Genomic DNA, 16,118 nt, shown 5'->3' with positions numbered 1-16,118 from the left:
ACTTTCATTAACCAAAAAAGGAAGATGTCTCAGAGAAAAAAAAGGAAAGCTCTTGCTAGTATGCATGCACAGCAACTAGTGTAACAGACTCATTTTCTCTCTCTAAGTGGTCTTGGAGCAACCAGATGGTACAGAACATCACACCCAGGGTCTGTGGGTTACATACTTCCCCTAGCTGAGGAAGCGCGTCCCGAGCTTCAGAGACTTCCCAGTTCAAATCCCAGACGAGCCCCCACTTATAACGCCAACAGACCTTGGTTGTCAGGTGGGATTGAACCTAGGGCCTTTGGAACTTAGTGCATGAGCCTCTACTGCATGAGCTAAGGCTGTAGAGCAGACTCATTTAACTCTCTCTAAGTGCTCTTGGTGCCACCAGATGGGACAAAACATCACACCCAAGCGGTGTGAGAGTTACACTAGCACTGGCTTAACTCACAATCTCCATCCATTTCTGATGCTACTACATTGTAAAGACTGTTAAATCATGAAGTCTTCCTGTCCTTAATATTAGATGAGATATGGTAAACCAGTGGTTCTCAACCAGAGGTACACATACTCTTGGGGGTAAACAGAGGTCTTCTGGGGTACATCAACTCATCTAGATATTTGCCCCATTTTACAACGGGCTATATAAAAAGCACTAGCGAAGTCAGCACAAACTAAATGTTCATACAGGCAATGACTTGTTTATACTGCTCTATATACTATACGTTGAAATGTAAGTACTGTATTTATATTCCAGTGGATTTATTTTATAATTATATGGTAAAATGAGAAAGTAAGCAATTTTTCAGTGATAGTGTGCGGTGACACTTTTATATTTTTATGTCTGATTTTGTAAGCAAGTAGTTTTTAAGTGAGATGACACTTGGGGGTATGCAAGGCAAATCAGATTCCTAGAAGGGGTATAGTATACTGTAAAGATTGAGAGCCACTGTGTTAAACCACATGACTACAATAAATTAAATGTATAAAAAGTTGGATTTAAATTAATAAAACAAGGAAATTCAGCAAAAAAACAAACAAAAAAAAGCAATCCTCAAGCAATCACAAACTCACCCCATAGCAGCAAGAAAAAGAAGTTTTGCAACACTGAACAGACAATATATATAGCTGCGTCCAACCTTTTGGCATTCCCCTAAAAGGCCTAAGTACAACAGAGTGAGTTAAGGAAAGAGGGTAGGTTGAACTCTAAATTTAATTCCTTTTGTAGATGTAAGTGACTCTGGCAAAACTATCTTTCCCAGAAAATATACACACACACACACTTCCATGCATCACTGTTCCACTTTTAATCCATACCTTTCTCTTTGAGAACTGTTTTCAGAGACAGCAAGACCCAGCTAGAGTACATTATCACATCTTGGAAGGTATGTTATTCAGTTGCGCAGACATAATGGCCATATAAAAGAAAGTATGCACAAGAGGTACCACTTCTCACAATTTGTCATTTTTGAGATCTACTTGTTAAAAGTACTAGTCCACATTATTTTCTCCTCCCCCTAACCCATATTGTATGTACAGTATACACTGATATCATGGTCTTCCAAGCTCTTCGGGATTGTTCTCATATTCACTGCATAGGACAATCTTTTATTAACTTCAGTTAGAGTCTGGCCTGAATAAGGGGTAAGGCATTCAATTGTTCAGAGACTACTTGATGTGATTAAAGGAATTCTGACTGGATTTGATCCTTATTGATCGTACTGAAATCTGAAACTTGAAACTAGAGGCATATTAATAATCTAAGATTTAATTAAAAAAAATACCTCTTGCCCTCATGGTTGTGAAGAAAATCTTCCAAACATGAATCAAGTGTAACAGAAGCTATTATGTCCACCTGAATCAATGGACTACTTGAAAAAATGAGGATGAGAGTTGTGAATCCCCATCAGCCATTAATTTCATTGAGACAAGTGCTAAAACTCACTGAAATGTTACTGTCCACATTAAACATTTCATTGTTGACCATCTGTGGGAGCAAAACCCAAATAGTGTGGAAAATGTTGCTGCAGAGAAGAAAATACAGAGGGAAGGCAAAAGGAAACACACAAAGAAAAAGGGAAAGAAACTGAAAAAAGGAGAATGAGGAAAGAAGATAATCAAATGGCAGAAGCACTCATAATCCTAAAAGGGGAGTACATTTTCCCCACTCAGTGGTACCAAATGTGACAATAAGGAACTGAACAAATAGAAATAATGATAACTAAAAGTTTACTTACTACATAAAAGCCACATACTACCCTGATCTCTGCAAAACTTCCCTATGACATTCCACTATGGACTGAGAAGAGAATGTAGCCCTAAGTTTTACTGTAACCCACTGACCATAATGGTGGCCTGGTAGTGAGGGAAGACAGGCATCATGGCCACAAGATTAAGCCACACCTCAAGTACCTGCTGAGACCAGGATGGAGAGCAGGGACAAGGAGCCTTTTATTAGTCAAAAACCGGATCCTGCTGGGAGCAAGAGAGACTAAGGTGGCAGCTGCAATAGAGAGGGGGGCTCAGCAGCTCCCATTTTGTGGCAGCACACACACAACAAACATATGGGGGCTCCACATTAGTCAGAGGCACTTCAGAGCAATTCAGAGGAGGAACAGCAGCATTAGCAGGGACTTCTTACCCCTCCGTCTCCTGATCTCATTGGAAACTTCAAATTTGAACTAGTCAAATTTCACATTTTGTTGACTGTTTTTTGCTCTTGCTTCTCTCTGACCAAACCCCCTTCGCATTAGGACCTTACTTTCTGGCCACCATGCTCCCCACCCCATCTAAACTATCCCACTCGCTATTTTCCCATCTCCATTTTCCTCTTTCTCCCCACACTTAAGTCTCAGACTTCCCTGCTGTCCATCATGCCTCCTGTTCCTATGCACATCAAATCTATGCTCTATTTATCAGTCCTCGTCTCTTCCACAATCTTTCCATATACAGAAACAAAAAAATGCCACTAAAATGACATGTGCCAATCAGCACCCAGATAACTTTGCTTGTATGTGGTATCTCTTTTCCCTGGCCTTCATTTGTCTCTCTTTTTAGATTGCACACTCTGCAAAGCAGGGACCATATTTTAATGTGTGTTTGGAAAGCAACCTACTCCATTTTGGGCACTGCCACAGTGTAAGTACACACCAGAAACTGAAAGCTAGTCAAACACAATGCAACATCCCTTGATGTGGATTAAAAGTGTGACGTTAAACAAATTTGATAACCTGTATTTGTTTGTAGTATGTCTCTAGAAGCCAGTTATTCATTTGATTTAATGTGAGCTTTTACTTGACTGATATTCTCATTTATTAGAAATTTGTAATATTACTTTGACTTTTATTTTAAACATTAATTCTATTATTCATCCTTTGACTGCATTCCAAGCTTAAACTGTAAATCCTTTGGGGCAAAAACTATACAACACCTGATACAGAGGAGTCACATTCTTGGCTGTGGTCTCTAGACACTACTATAAAACAAATTAATAATCATAAACTAGGGAAACACTGAAATTCGTATAATGCAGGAAATATGTAGCCAGTGTATTAGGAACTGGTATTATTGGTCTGTCATTTCACGTGTTATAATTGTAAAAACACTTGAGATGCACTGCAGGTTTCTGAGACCCTGAGAGAACCTACTGATTTGGAGAAGGTCAGATTTAATCCTGAAACAAATCAAACCCTTTCAAAACCACAAATGGTAATACTAGACAAGAGAGACAAGTACCTCATAATTTGAGAGGAAATCTAGTAATTTTGATCGAGACGAGATGTAGAGTAGTGGTGTCATCACCCGGCGAACAAACTTTTCAATATAAACAGCACTCATAGGGCCTTTGTATTCAATTGGTCCAAAACTAGTACCAAAAAAATAATAATACATTAAGATTTGAAGGTTAAGCTGCGACCACTAAATTAACAATGGAGTCCCTGGTTGGGATGGCAGAGGCTGAAAGTAATACAGAGACACCATGCTCAGTCCCTAGAGAGCAGAGGATGTTCCTAATGCTGAATAAGAGTAACTTCTGTAACTGATAGAGTATCAGTGTTAAGTGACTACAAGGGAGACCCATTAAGAATTTACCTACTGAAATAATAGAGACTCTGATAAAGAGTCTATGATTGTGTGTGATAGTAAGGATCTGGGAATTAAGACAACCTCTGAGTCTTATTAAAAAAAAGTGATAAAAGACAGGCAAAAATTACAAAATGGTCTAATTAGCATGTGGAGCGATAGGCTGTTCTGCTTTGTCCATACACTTCAATAGACACACAACTGCAAAGATATATATTTAAAAAATCCTTGAGGATTAAAAAAGAAAACAAGAAAGAATTAAACTAGACAGGTGCAAATACTGCTACTCCATCACACATGAATGATGCAAGAATGAAGTAGGCTTTCACAGGTGGGAATCTGTTAACTGTCATCTGATTAGATTTAACACCACGCTGCACAATGAAATAAATCAATCAAAAGAAAGTTAGGTGTAGTACGTAAAATCAAATTAAAAGCATAAAGTGTAGTTTTAACTCTCTCATTCGTATTCCCTCTGTGGGAGTCACTTAGAACCTTGATGTAGTTTTGCACATATTTATATGTAATATATATAACATTATAAGAAAAATATTACTCTGCATTAAAAGATACCATGTATTCATAAAGATCAAATTGGTTCAGAGGCATTCCACTGGATCATATCAACTGGTATTATTACAGCTCTTTGGATTGCTAGCAACATGCATTATATCAATACACAGGAACATTATTATGTAATGCATAGGTCAGAAAAATTGATGGAAAAATATTACTCTGCATGCACAATATACAATTTTAGAAGTTCAACACCTTGGGAGAGGTAGAGGAGTCCATCTACACAGCATAAGCAATTCAAGCACACTAGTTTATAATGACCTGTAGAGTGGTGTTTGTTGTTTGTTTGCAAATTTTATTTTTAAACACACATTTATACATAAAATGAAGAGTTTAAGCAAAAATCTGCTACATTAAGTAATTTAGCACCCTCCTAAGCACAAAGACCACACTAATCCAAATCATACTGGTGGAAAAATATGCTTTAGAGCTTAACATGTAACTATCTGAGGGCTGGTAAATACAAACTGAAATAAGTAAATCAGTTGTAATTGAAGCCTTTCATTATTTTGGTGCAACTTTCTACATGGACCCTCATATCAATTTAAACTTGGCTTATATTGATTTAGTTTGTACTGAAAAATTTACAGACTTGAGATAAATCAGTGATGTGTGTCAACATCAGAATTTGCACTGATTTAACTAAATCAGTTCTTATACTGTTTTAAGTTATATCAGTGCAACCTGTGTAGGTAGACACACCCTGCATTTCAGCTGACAGCAAATTTCAGCATTCTCCCCTCATCTACAAAAAATGAGTTGAGAATTGAAGCATTACTAAACATGTGCAAATAAAACAATGTTGCACAGTTTACATGACTAGCTGACTACTCAAGGGAGAAATGCAGGACTGGAAAAGATAGGGAGCCACAGTGCAGGACTAAAGTGCACAGGTAGAAATGTATGTGGGAGCCTGCACAGCACCTGCCTCCACTGAAACTAGTGTAAGGCTATATGCTCAGTGCCTTATTTTCAAGTTCAGACAAAAATCAAAAAAAGAAAAGATGTAAAGGGACAGCAGGGATGCCAAACTTTCACAGCTTAACATTGGTACAGGTCCCAATTCAGAAAAAGACCTAAGCATCTGCTTAATTTTAAGTACATGCTTAAATCCCACTGACTTCAGTGGGACTTAAGCACATAAGTGCTGTCCCCAGTAGGGGTGCTTTCCTGACTTGAGACCAAATGATGCTACCCACCCCCAAAGCAAGCAGGAAATATTAAAAATAAAACAAATAATATAGGTCCAAATTCTTGAATCCTCATCTGAGGCAAACTCCCATTGAAGTCAATGGGAATTTTGCCTAAGGACAAAACAATGGACAGGCTAAGCGACTATTCACAAGAGGTGAAATTCAGCCAAGTACAAAGGGCAGCACAAGGCCTCTGAGTCACTTAAATCCCATTCAGGGCTTGTGGGGGTGTAAATAGTTCACAAGTTTTCTACAGGGCCTCTGCACAGGGATGAACTTCATCCTGCAGCCCTTGTATTACAAACTGTATTCTTGATATTTCCATGATGTTCTTCTACCAGTAATCTAAAATGCAGATAAATCACATTTGTGAAACTCTTACCTCCGATGGTACAAATATATCACAGGAAAATAAAAGAAATGTTTCTGTTTCCTGCATTTCCCCTGGTTCCACCAGCAGTTAACTGCCACAAACAGCACCTGCAGAACAGACCAAAGGTACAAAACACATCACCATGACTTTCTCTATCCTGTGCCGATTAGCTGTTTGCTACAACCCTCTTTCTCCCCTGCCCTCCAAAATCTCTTCATCTCAGGTTCACCCCACAACTGCCCCTCTTACCCTCTTTTCTATTCCCCTCCACCTTTTCCTGCTATGTCCCCTCTCTCTTCACTTTTCTTTCCATTTATCTTATCTTCTCCTAACTAAATCCATACACACACAAAAATAAAAAACAAAAATCAAGAAACTGACATAACATTTGCTGCCATCATATGTTCACTCTTATTAAATCCCTTCTCCCACTCTGTCTTTGTCTTGTCTAGTTAGATCAGTGGTCCCCAACCTTTTTGTGGCCAGTAGCACATTCATATTTTCAGAAGAGTGTGGCGAGTGCCAACAATTTTTCAAGGCTTATTTTGTATTTGTACATTAAATAATACAAAAAAAATATTTAATATTCTTCCCACTCTGGGTTGAAACAATACGTACGTTGTCTCTTATTTGAACCACTCATTCTGGAGCAAAATGTTAAAAAAATAATAAATTGCAAAGCACAAGAAAACAGTATCAGTGCAGGAAGAATACTCACATACAGGGTCAGCTCCAGGCACCAGTAGAGCAAGCAGGCAGGTGCCTGTGTCAGCATATGCTACGTGGCAGCATTCAGTCCATTCTGCAGAGGCGGAGCAGTTTTGGTTTTGGTTTTTTTTTGGTGGCAGTTCTGGGCAGTGAAGCGAGAAGCCTGAGAGAAACTGCGCAGGCTGCAACCCCGGAGTACTCTGTCCCCAGCAGGTGGGGGGCCCTGGCATCTCCCCCCTGCTGGGCACTGGGTGGGCCCCGCGCCTGCCGGGGACAGAGAACACCTGCGCCTGCAGCCCTGGAGTTCTCTGTGCCTGGCAGGCGCGGGGCTGTGGCTTCTCTGCAGCCCCAGAGTTCTCTGTGCCTGGCAGGCATGAGGCCGCGGCTTCTCTGAGTTCTCTGTGCCTGGCAGGCATGGGGTCGCGGCTTCTCTGCAGCCCCAGAGTTCTCTGTGCCTGGCAGGCACGGGGTCGCGGCTTCTCTGCAGCCCCCGAGTTCTCTGTGCCTGGCAGGCACGGGGTCGCGGCTTCTCTGCAGCCCCAGAGTTCTCTGTGCCTGGCAGGCACGAGGCCGCGGCTTCTCTGAGTTCTCTGTGCCTGGCAGGCATGGGGTCGCGGCTTCTCTGCAGCCCCAGAGTTCTCTGTGCCTGGCAGGCACGAGGCCGCGGCTTCTCTGAGTTCTCTGTGCCTGGCAGGCACGGGGTCGCGGCTTCTCTGCAGCCCCAGAGTTCTCTGTGCCTGGCAGGCACGGGGTCGCGGCTTCTCTGCAGCCCCAGAGTTCTCTGTGCCTGGCAGGCACGGGGTCGCGGCTTCTCTGCAGCCCCAGAGTTCTCTGTGCCTGGCAGGCACGGGGTCGCGGCTTCTTTTCTTGAAGCCGGAGAGAAGCTGCAGCCCCGCACCTGCCAGGGACAGAGAGCACCAGCACCCGCAGCCCTGGAGTTCTCTGTCCGTGGCAGGCGCAGGGCTGCAGCTTCTCTCTGGCTTCTGAAGCTGGGGAGAAGGTGCGGCCCTGCGCCTGCCGGGGACAGAGAGCACCTGAGCCCACAGCCCTGGAGTTCTCTGTCCCTGGCAGGCGCAGGGCCGGAAGAAGCCGCAGCCCGGCGCCTGCTGGGGACAGAGAAGCCCTGGAGTTCTCTGTCCCTGGCAACCGCAGGGTCGCGGCTTCTTTCCCCTGCTGAGCACTAGGCGGGCGCTATGTTGGGGACCACTGAGTTAGACTGTAAGCTCTTCAGGGCAAAGACTGTTCACTGTGTTTGTACGTTATGCCATTCCTGATTGGTCTTTAAGCACTACTGCAATAAATATTATTAATAATAATAAACAACTGTATCAAATAAAAATTTCAAACATAATTACCAAAACCCAAAACAGATGTGGTATGTGAGTTCCTGTTTCTTTTCTGAAAAATGCTGTGTGCTAGTTTTTTACTTCTATAACTGGTCAAACAACCTGACTGATTCAGAGGCGCACCAACTGAAGTTTCCAAAAAGGTGAAATATACTCTTTTAAAAAAACCTATTTCTTGGTGTTTGGAAAGGCAGAAAGGGAATGATCCAAAGCAAGAAGGAACTGGATTTTAGGTATTGATATTGTTTTCAGTTTAAATAAATTTAGAAATGGTGACTCATTTCTAGACCATTCTGAGCAGAGTAGAAAGGTAGTAATTAAACTTTAAAAAAAAAAAAATAGGAGAAGAAACAGCACTCAACTGGAAGGAAAGCATACGGAAGAAGACATTAGTACATATTAAAAGGTGCTTTGCAGATAACCAACACAATCACTGACTGGTTTTCAGTTAAGCTGACCAGGCCCTCATCGTGTTTACCTGGTTCTGTTCACTACAGTTAAGGTTAAACAATGTTCCATTTTAAACCACTTCTTTCTTTTCATATGATATTCATTTCAGGAAAAATTCACCTCTTGGAGCTCAAAATTTTCAAGGCTTAGTATGCTGAAAGATTAAACAAATGTCCAAAATCCCTTCCTCATAATGAAACCTCCTTTGTGACTTCTCTAGGGGATAGGAGAACCACACTATCTCTCCACCATCTTGAAGGCACAGAGGTTGCCTCTAGAAAAATATGCACTTGGGAGATTGTTTCAGTCACACACACGATTAAAACCCTTCAGAAAAAGTCTAGAGCACTCTCTCACATTTCCCCACAAAATTAAGGAGCACGTGAGCCCAAAGTTACCAGTTCTACATGACAGGCCTTACAGCAGCACAGCTGTACCACTTCAGCAGCGTTGCTGTAAGCTCTTCTGTGTAGTCAATCTATGACGACGGGAGAGAGCGCTCCTGCCGGCATAATTAAACCACCCACAACGAGTGGCGGTAGCTATGTCTGCGAGAGAGTGTCTCCCACCAACATAACACTAACAACACTGGCGTTTTTGTTGGTGAAACTCATGTCGGCCAGTGGGGTGTTTTTTTCAAATCCCAACAAAAGTTTTGCTAACAAAAGTGCTAGTGTAGACAAGCCCTAAGTCTGTAGTAATTTGCACTCATTTCCCATACTGTGGCATGAAACCCATTGATAGGAGTTTTAGGACAGCTGTAGGCATGAAGTGTCCAGAAGCTGGGCAGCACTGTGAAGACAGAGGGACCTCTACATGTATGCCTATCCCGCCAGTGGATCCCATAGGATTCAAGCGTTTGGGAGGTTAGGAGCTGCCACTTCTGCACAAAGGCAACCCCAGCCCTTTTCAGGAATAATGAGAAAATTCTACTTTTTGAAATTCACACAGTTCCCCTCCTAGAAATGAGAATAACACATATGTGAGAGAATGGGGACCAGGGCTTTTCTGCATTTAATTTAAAGAGGATAGGCTAAACATAAGCATCCAGGTCCCACTGACATCACATGAGATGATCAGAAAAAGGCAGTGTTTGGAAATGGGTGAAGGCCAACTAAGCCATTTTTTAATTAACATCTTTACTGGAATTACCTGGTCTGCCAATCTGCTTGCCACTTGTTCAATTTCTTCCCTTGCTGCAATGGACTGTCCACACCATGGGGCATAAAAAAAATACAGTACAACTTCAGAATCTTGGCGAATGTAATCTGCATAGTCCAGTTGCCCCCGAAAAAGATCAAGGACTGGAGATTTTGAGGAGAAGAAATTAACTGGAACTTTCGCTGCCATTGTTACATCTTTTGCTCGGCTAAGGGAAAGAAAAAGACAGTACTTAGACAACATAATACAGCAGCAAAAAAAATATGTAAACATTCCAAAACACTCGTTTACTGAAGCCTAGCAAAGGTTATGCAATGATAAAAATCTCCAAAATTCATACAAATGACAAAAATTTATATTACCTGGTTTAGTTCTATGACATGTCATAAAACATAGGCCTTACGAAATAAACTCTGTCAGACATATTCTTGTGCATTATATTGTAGTGGTAATGGAGCTTAATTCAGGAGTGTGTCAGTGGGCCTCATATCCTTATAGGTTGTTTGGACCTCACAGACACTTGAGAGAAAATTTGGTTACTTTTTATGAATTTTTTGATAAATTAAACAAGCAAATATAAAGCTAATTAATTTGCTACACTTCTCTAAGACACTAAACAACGCAATAATCAAATTGAGGTTATAATGGAGATCAGATGAATTCATCAAGGAACTGACAACAGTATAAACTAGTATTAATAACTTACTTGACCAAATTATTGCACAAATACAATTAATAATCAAATTACGAAACCAATATAGCACAGAATGAATCCTAAAAGACACAAACACTTAAATTATCAAAGAGGAATAGTATCTCTCTTTAGCATGAGAAATAGCCAGCATAAGAGGTTTATTTGGAATTCTTCCCTGGCCTCCTCCTGTTTTAACTCTTCTACTTTAGGTGATACGAGAACAAACACTAGCCAAAGTTTAGTGATGTAAAATAAAAGCTATGTCTGTAAAAATATTACAGTTAGCTAGTCTTCTAAGTGTTCAGTATTTCTTTATTCTATATTGTATTATGAAGGAGTAATTAATACGTTTTACTTATTACAACTTTGTATTTTGTAAAATGTCTGCTATAGCTTATTTCATTGTAAACCCAGAACTAATCATTAAAGAGGCCAAAATTCATTTAGGGCAAAACAGACACGTCACTGTCTGGGCACAAATCTTATTTAAAGAAAATAACAGCCACCCAGACAAATTCACTTTCTTAAAGAGAACTGTGTTTGACCCAAAATAGCATTTTAAATGGAGTAAAAATACACAGCAAACAGTTCTCTCAAGCAATCTAATCACATAACTGGGCTCTCTCATCCCTTCCTCTTATATTGACAAATCTCTATTTAAAATGTACATTATACTTTCTCTTATTTGGGAATTATTGTAGAATAAAGTTTATATTGAGCATTGATTAATTTGCAAAACCTTTCTTTTACAAGAATTAAAAAAAAGAAACACACAAGTAGAATATTAAAGATAAGAAAAAGCACGCTAGAGTTTACTGTCAGCTCATACCTTTAACTAAAGCGGAAAACCTTTTCTATTTATCCCATAATACTTATACTACTTTGTGTTATCCTTCATGATTTGTAAGTTATTCTTTTGATTGCAAGTGTTTCATTTCTAAAAACACACATTTTTCATTAAAACAGTATTAAGGAATTATAAAGTAGAAAATGACATACTCTAGCTAAAAACACAGTACCAAAAATGTTATGTTACATCTCCTTAGAGCTTTTGTTATTGAAAACTTCAGAAGCTGCTTGAATACACAGATATTTATATTAACATGGGAATTAATTACTGTTCTAATGCAACTAACTCACCATACTTAGAAGATGCAAAAACGGTCCTGAAAAATGGTTTCATATAAGAAGCCACATTTTGGAGAGACTAGTTTAATACTAGACTAATAATAACTCAGTAATGCTGATTTAAACCAGCTGTGATTCTATATCTACATGCTTATACTCATTCAAAAAAGCCCTTCAAGTACCCAAATATTTTTGGAACTAAACTGACATTCAGAAAATGCACTGAAGACAAATGTTAGGTATTCAAAGATATCTTAAAAGCTATTTTTATCAAGACACAGCATTACAAATGTTGACATGAACTGATGAATCCTATTACATAGGCATGAGCCAAAGAAGCGACTGAGTCCAACACATAAGGCGATAAACCAGTAAAGAAGTGATTAACAACATCTCTTAAGAGATGTGTTAACTTTGAGCAATTTAACTTTGAGAAAGTGCTTAAAAATTGCCTTCACATCCGTTGCAATTTACAACACAGATGCTAAAACACCACACCAGAGGACTAAACACACACAGTGAAGAAGGAGAGAAACGCATTACAGAATGAAAGATGCTCAGAGCAAAAGCAGCAGTACCTGCAGCCCACAGCAAGGAACAGCAAGAACCCAAAAGCCAGGAAGAAAAATTAAACCCTGCAAGATTCCATCACCAACCCTAAAGTTTTGGTTGATGCATGCAGTGTTGCATAAACAATGACAAGGCTTAGGTTAACTTTATTACTGAAATTTATTCTACTTCAGTATTGACATATTGTTGGATCTGGATGTTTATTAATAGCTTCTTCCGTTAAACTCTGAATACCTGAACACCATATTCTTGGTATTGCTGACCAAGCTAAACCTTTTAATTTAAGATCCTTGGACTGGGTCTTCAGTTGATGTAAATCAGCATAGTTCTACTGACTTCAATAGAGCTATGCTGATTTATAATTGAGGATCTGTTCTCAATTTTAATTAACTACCTGTAACAGATCACTCATTAAAGGAAGTGAGGGTTTAAAAGAGATTTTAAATTAAAGTGGCTTGTTTTCAATGATTGAATAAAAGCTCTCCTTTCAGTTACTGAATTTCACAGTATTTACCATTGTCTATTATAAACTGATCTAGTTGATCTGTGACAAAATAAACAAGATTCACCTACCTTTAAACCAGAGGTGAAAGTAAGCTAGTATGAGCCCCGGGGACCCTGCAGCCGGGCTCCGGCAGGGATTTAAAGGGCCCAGGCTCCCAGCAGCGGCCAGAACCCTGGGCTCTTTAAATCCCCGCAGGAGCCCTGCCGCCACTACCCCAGAAATAGCAGGGCTCCGGAGACGATTTAAAGGGCCCGGGGCTCCCCGCTGTGGCAGGAGCACCGGGCCCTTGAAATCCTTGCCCGAGCCCTGCCGCCCCAAGGTGATTTAAAGGGAGCAGGGCTCTGCGGCGGCCAGAGCCCCGTGCTCTTTAATTTTCCCCTGAGCCCCAGGGCTCCCAGCCGCCTCTGCTGTTGGTAGCTCCAGGGTGATTTAAAGGCCCTGGGGCTTCCAGCCAGAGCCCCAGGGCCTTTAAATCTTGAAAGGTCCCATCTCTTCCGGCTGAGGCCACGCCTCTTCCAGTTGAGGCCCCACTCCCACTCAGGACTCCGGCGACCGGTAAGTCCTTTAAGTTACTTTCACCCCTGCTTTAAACAATATTTCTTTTCCATCAACAACACACTATCAGGATTATGTGTAATAAGTACACATGGTGGTCCTATTGTTTTGTGGGTATATTAACTTCTGCTTTAGCTTTCCTAGAGAAGAATGTTCCCTACAGGAGGGGAGGGATAGCTCAGTGGTTTGAGCATTGGCCTGCTAAACCCAGGGTTGTGAGTTCAATCCTTGAGGGGGCCATTTAGGGAACTGGGGTAAAAATTTGTCTGGGGATTGGTCCTGCTTTGAGCAGGGGGTTGCACTAGATGACCACCTGAGGTCCCTTCTAACTCTGATATTCTATGATTCTACAGGAAGCTGATCTCACTCACGTAGGAGATACAATCTCTTATTAGAAACTGTCCACAAGAAAGAAATAACAAAAGAGATAGCAGTGGAACTGAACACACTGTTTTAGGTTGTTGTTTTTCTGATAGAATAAATAGTTTCTGGACAGTAGTTATTAATGCTATCACATATAGCATCCAGATCCTGCAAAAACTGCATATGCTCAACTTTACTCCTGTGCATTCCCAGACTGTTCACGGTCATAAAATGAAGCATGTTTGTAAGTATTTGCAAGATTGTGGCCTAGATTCTTACTGTACTGTAAGAATTCTCAGGGTCAGATTCTCTCTCTTTTACATTGGCTTAAATGCAAAATAAATGTATTGAGTTACTACAGATTTACACTGGTATAAATGAGATCAGAATCTGGCCTGTAAAGTTGTCTTTCTTGCCTAAGTCATGGTATCCTCTAATCTATAGTAAGAGCCTGGAGAGGGATGCGCATCTAATATCATGATGAAAAATAATTATTAGTAATTAAGTCTAGCTGTTCTTTGTTTCTCCAGGCCACAATTTTAGTAACCCTGGAATAAAATTATTTTGCCCTCAACACACTAACATGCAAAAAAACACTTTTCATGATCACAACTGCTCTGCAAAAATGTTGATTTTTTTTTTAGCACTTCAAGACTACACTCACTTTGATTTGTCAAAAGTGTATGAATGATTCTGCTTGCTTTTATGAAACAGATCCTAAATTTTCTGCACTAGACTGTGGCTCTTCACTCATTTGTATTGGAGTTCAACATTTAGTAATAACCCTCAGTAAAATATTCTAAAGTTATAGGAATCCTAAATTTTTATTTAAAAGAAAGTTTTAGGCTTTAGAATTCCAAAAGTTTTGGAATTTTAAACAAGAACTTTACAAAATTCAGATTAATGGCCACAAATAAGAATCTAAATAGAAGATGCTTTACTATGAAAAACATATTAACTGATAAGATTTCTCTCTTCAAATGGGGTGCAGGAAAGGTTTTAAACTGTGAGACAATTTTAAATTTAACTAACAAAGGAATAATATTTGACCAGCCTCCAATTGAGAGTGGGGGAGAACTAGTAATTTTAAAAAAAAAAGTCAATGAAAGAAGTTATGGTCCGGCAGCTTTTACATTGATTTTTTCTAACCTAATGCTTCATGGGCTTCTGAATACATAGCAAAGTAACTTCTGTTTGCTCTCAATTTTAACCATTTCCAAACTACTAGAGGGAAAAGGAGAGCCAGGATCCACAACCATTTCTGCATCAAAAGGATAACAATAAATGTTAGTACCAATGTGAGGCGGTAAGTGAATGGTTGGACCTGAACAAGCATAGATTATACATTTATAATAAGCATGAGGTATATGGAGGAATATTAGATGAACTGCTACACAAACATCAGCCCATAAAAATCAGTTTAAACTGTTTGTTTAAAGGTCCATTTTATCCACCTAATATCTATAGTCGTACATTTAGACTTTAATCCTGAAAAAAAGCACGTGATTAACTTTACTGCCACGTGTACTGTTTCAGTACAAAAACCAGCACTATGTTCTAACACATTATTTTTAATCTTTGTTTGTCATATATGATCAAAGTTGGCATTCATATTTAGTATAGTTGTTTTATAATATATTTTAAAATACAATTTCTACATTAGTACTGACCATCTCATGACTTGCATACTCTCTAAAGCAAGTATATACATATATATATTCCATGTATACTAAAATACATGAAAAGATCATTATTTAAGTTGCATAGTCAAGCACTCAAAGATTAGGAAATACCAGATTTATACTTGTCTGTGCAACTTTAATTCATCCTCATACACCCAACCGCTGCACTGACTGAAACGCAGTCCTGTGGAAAAAATAGCATGTGAAGCTATAATTAAAGACTGTACCATAAAACATCAACAAAAGGGAACAGATTCAAGATTACCCAGAAATCTGACATTTCCTAACTTCTGAATGCTTAATTTTGCATCCTAAGTAACATTCTATTAATGTAGTTTTTCATTTGCGATTTCCTAGGTTTGAGGCACTTGGGTGTTTTTTAAATGAATAAAGATAAAAACAAGTTCATGTGCAACTATGACAATCTCCCCACTATGCATCAGCAAGAGGATTTGAAAAGTGTGCCTGCAGTGCTGCACCACAGATTGCTACCACTTGAGCTACAGGACCACATATTATAGTGGGCACCAGCAGAAGGGGATAGACTGCTGTGTCCAGGTGCTGGTTCCAGGGGAGCCTAGCTGAGGTCTCCTCCCTCCACCTTTTACATCAATGGTTGTGGGGGAAACTGTTGTGCCATGTGGCATCCCCAGCCACGTGCCAGGTCCAGGAATGGTTGGAGGGAGCCCATCCAGCTCTCTCTCTACTCTTCTCCTGGAGGAGGTCGGAGGTTCCTGCTATTTGTA

General features: G+C 39.9%; 1 protein-coding gene across 2 annotated transcripts in view; it reads right to left on the bottom strand.

Annotated features, from left to right (window-relative positions):
• The window catches only part of TXNDC11 (thioredoxin domain containing 11), a 105,642-nt gene that overhangs the window by 86,616 nt on the left and 2,908 nt on the right, over positions 1-16,118 (bottom strand). Inside the window, exons 2-4 of one of the 2 annotated variants that reach the window (XM_050966420.1) lie at positions 9,867-10,083; positions 6,220-6,317; positions 3,721-3,850 (exon numbers count right to left, since the gene is read on the bottom strand). In XM_050966420.1, the coding sequence (XP_050822377.1) occupies positions 3,721-3,850; positions 6,220-6,317; positions 9,867-10,083 (445 nt within the window). Of the gene's footprint in view, positions 1-3,720; positions 3,851-6,219; positions 6,318-9,866; positions 10,084-16,118 lie in introns of those variants that run through there. The other variant, XM_050966421.1, reaches the window with a different exon arrangement.

Source organism: Gopherus flavomarginatus, chromosome 9 (genome assembly GCF_025201925.1).
Source record: "Gopherus flavomarginatus isolate rGopFla2 chromosome 9, rGopFla2.mat.asm, whole genome shotgun sequence".
Taxonomy (NCBI): domain Eukaryota; kingdom Metazoa; phylum Chordata; order Testudines; family Testudinidae; genus Gopherus; species Gopherus flavomarginatus.
This window is presented reverse-complemented; position numbering and strand designations above follow the sequence as displayed.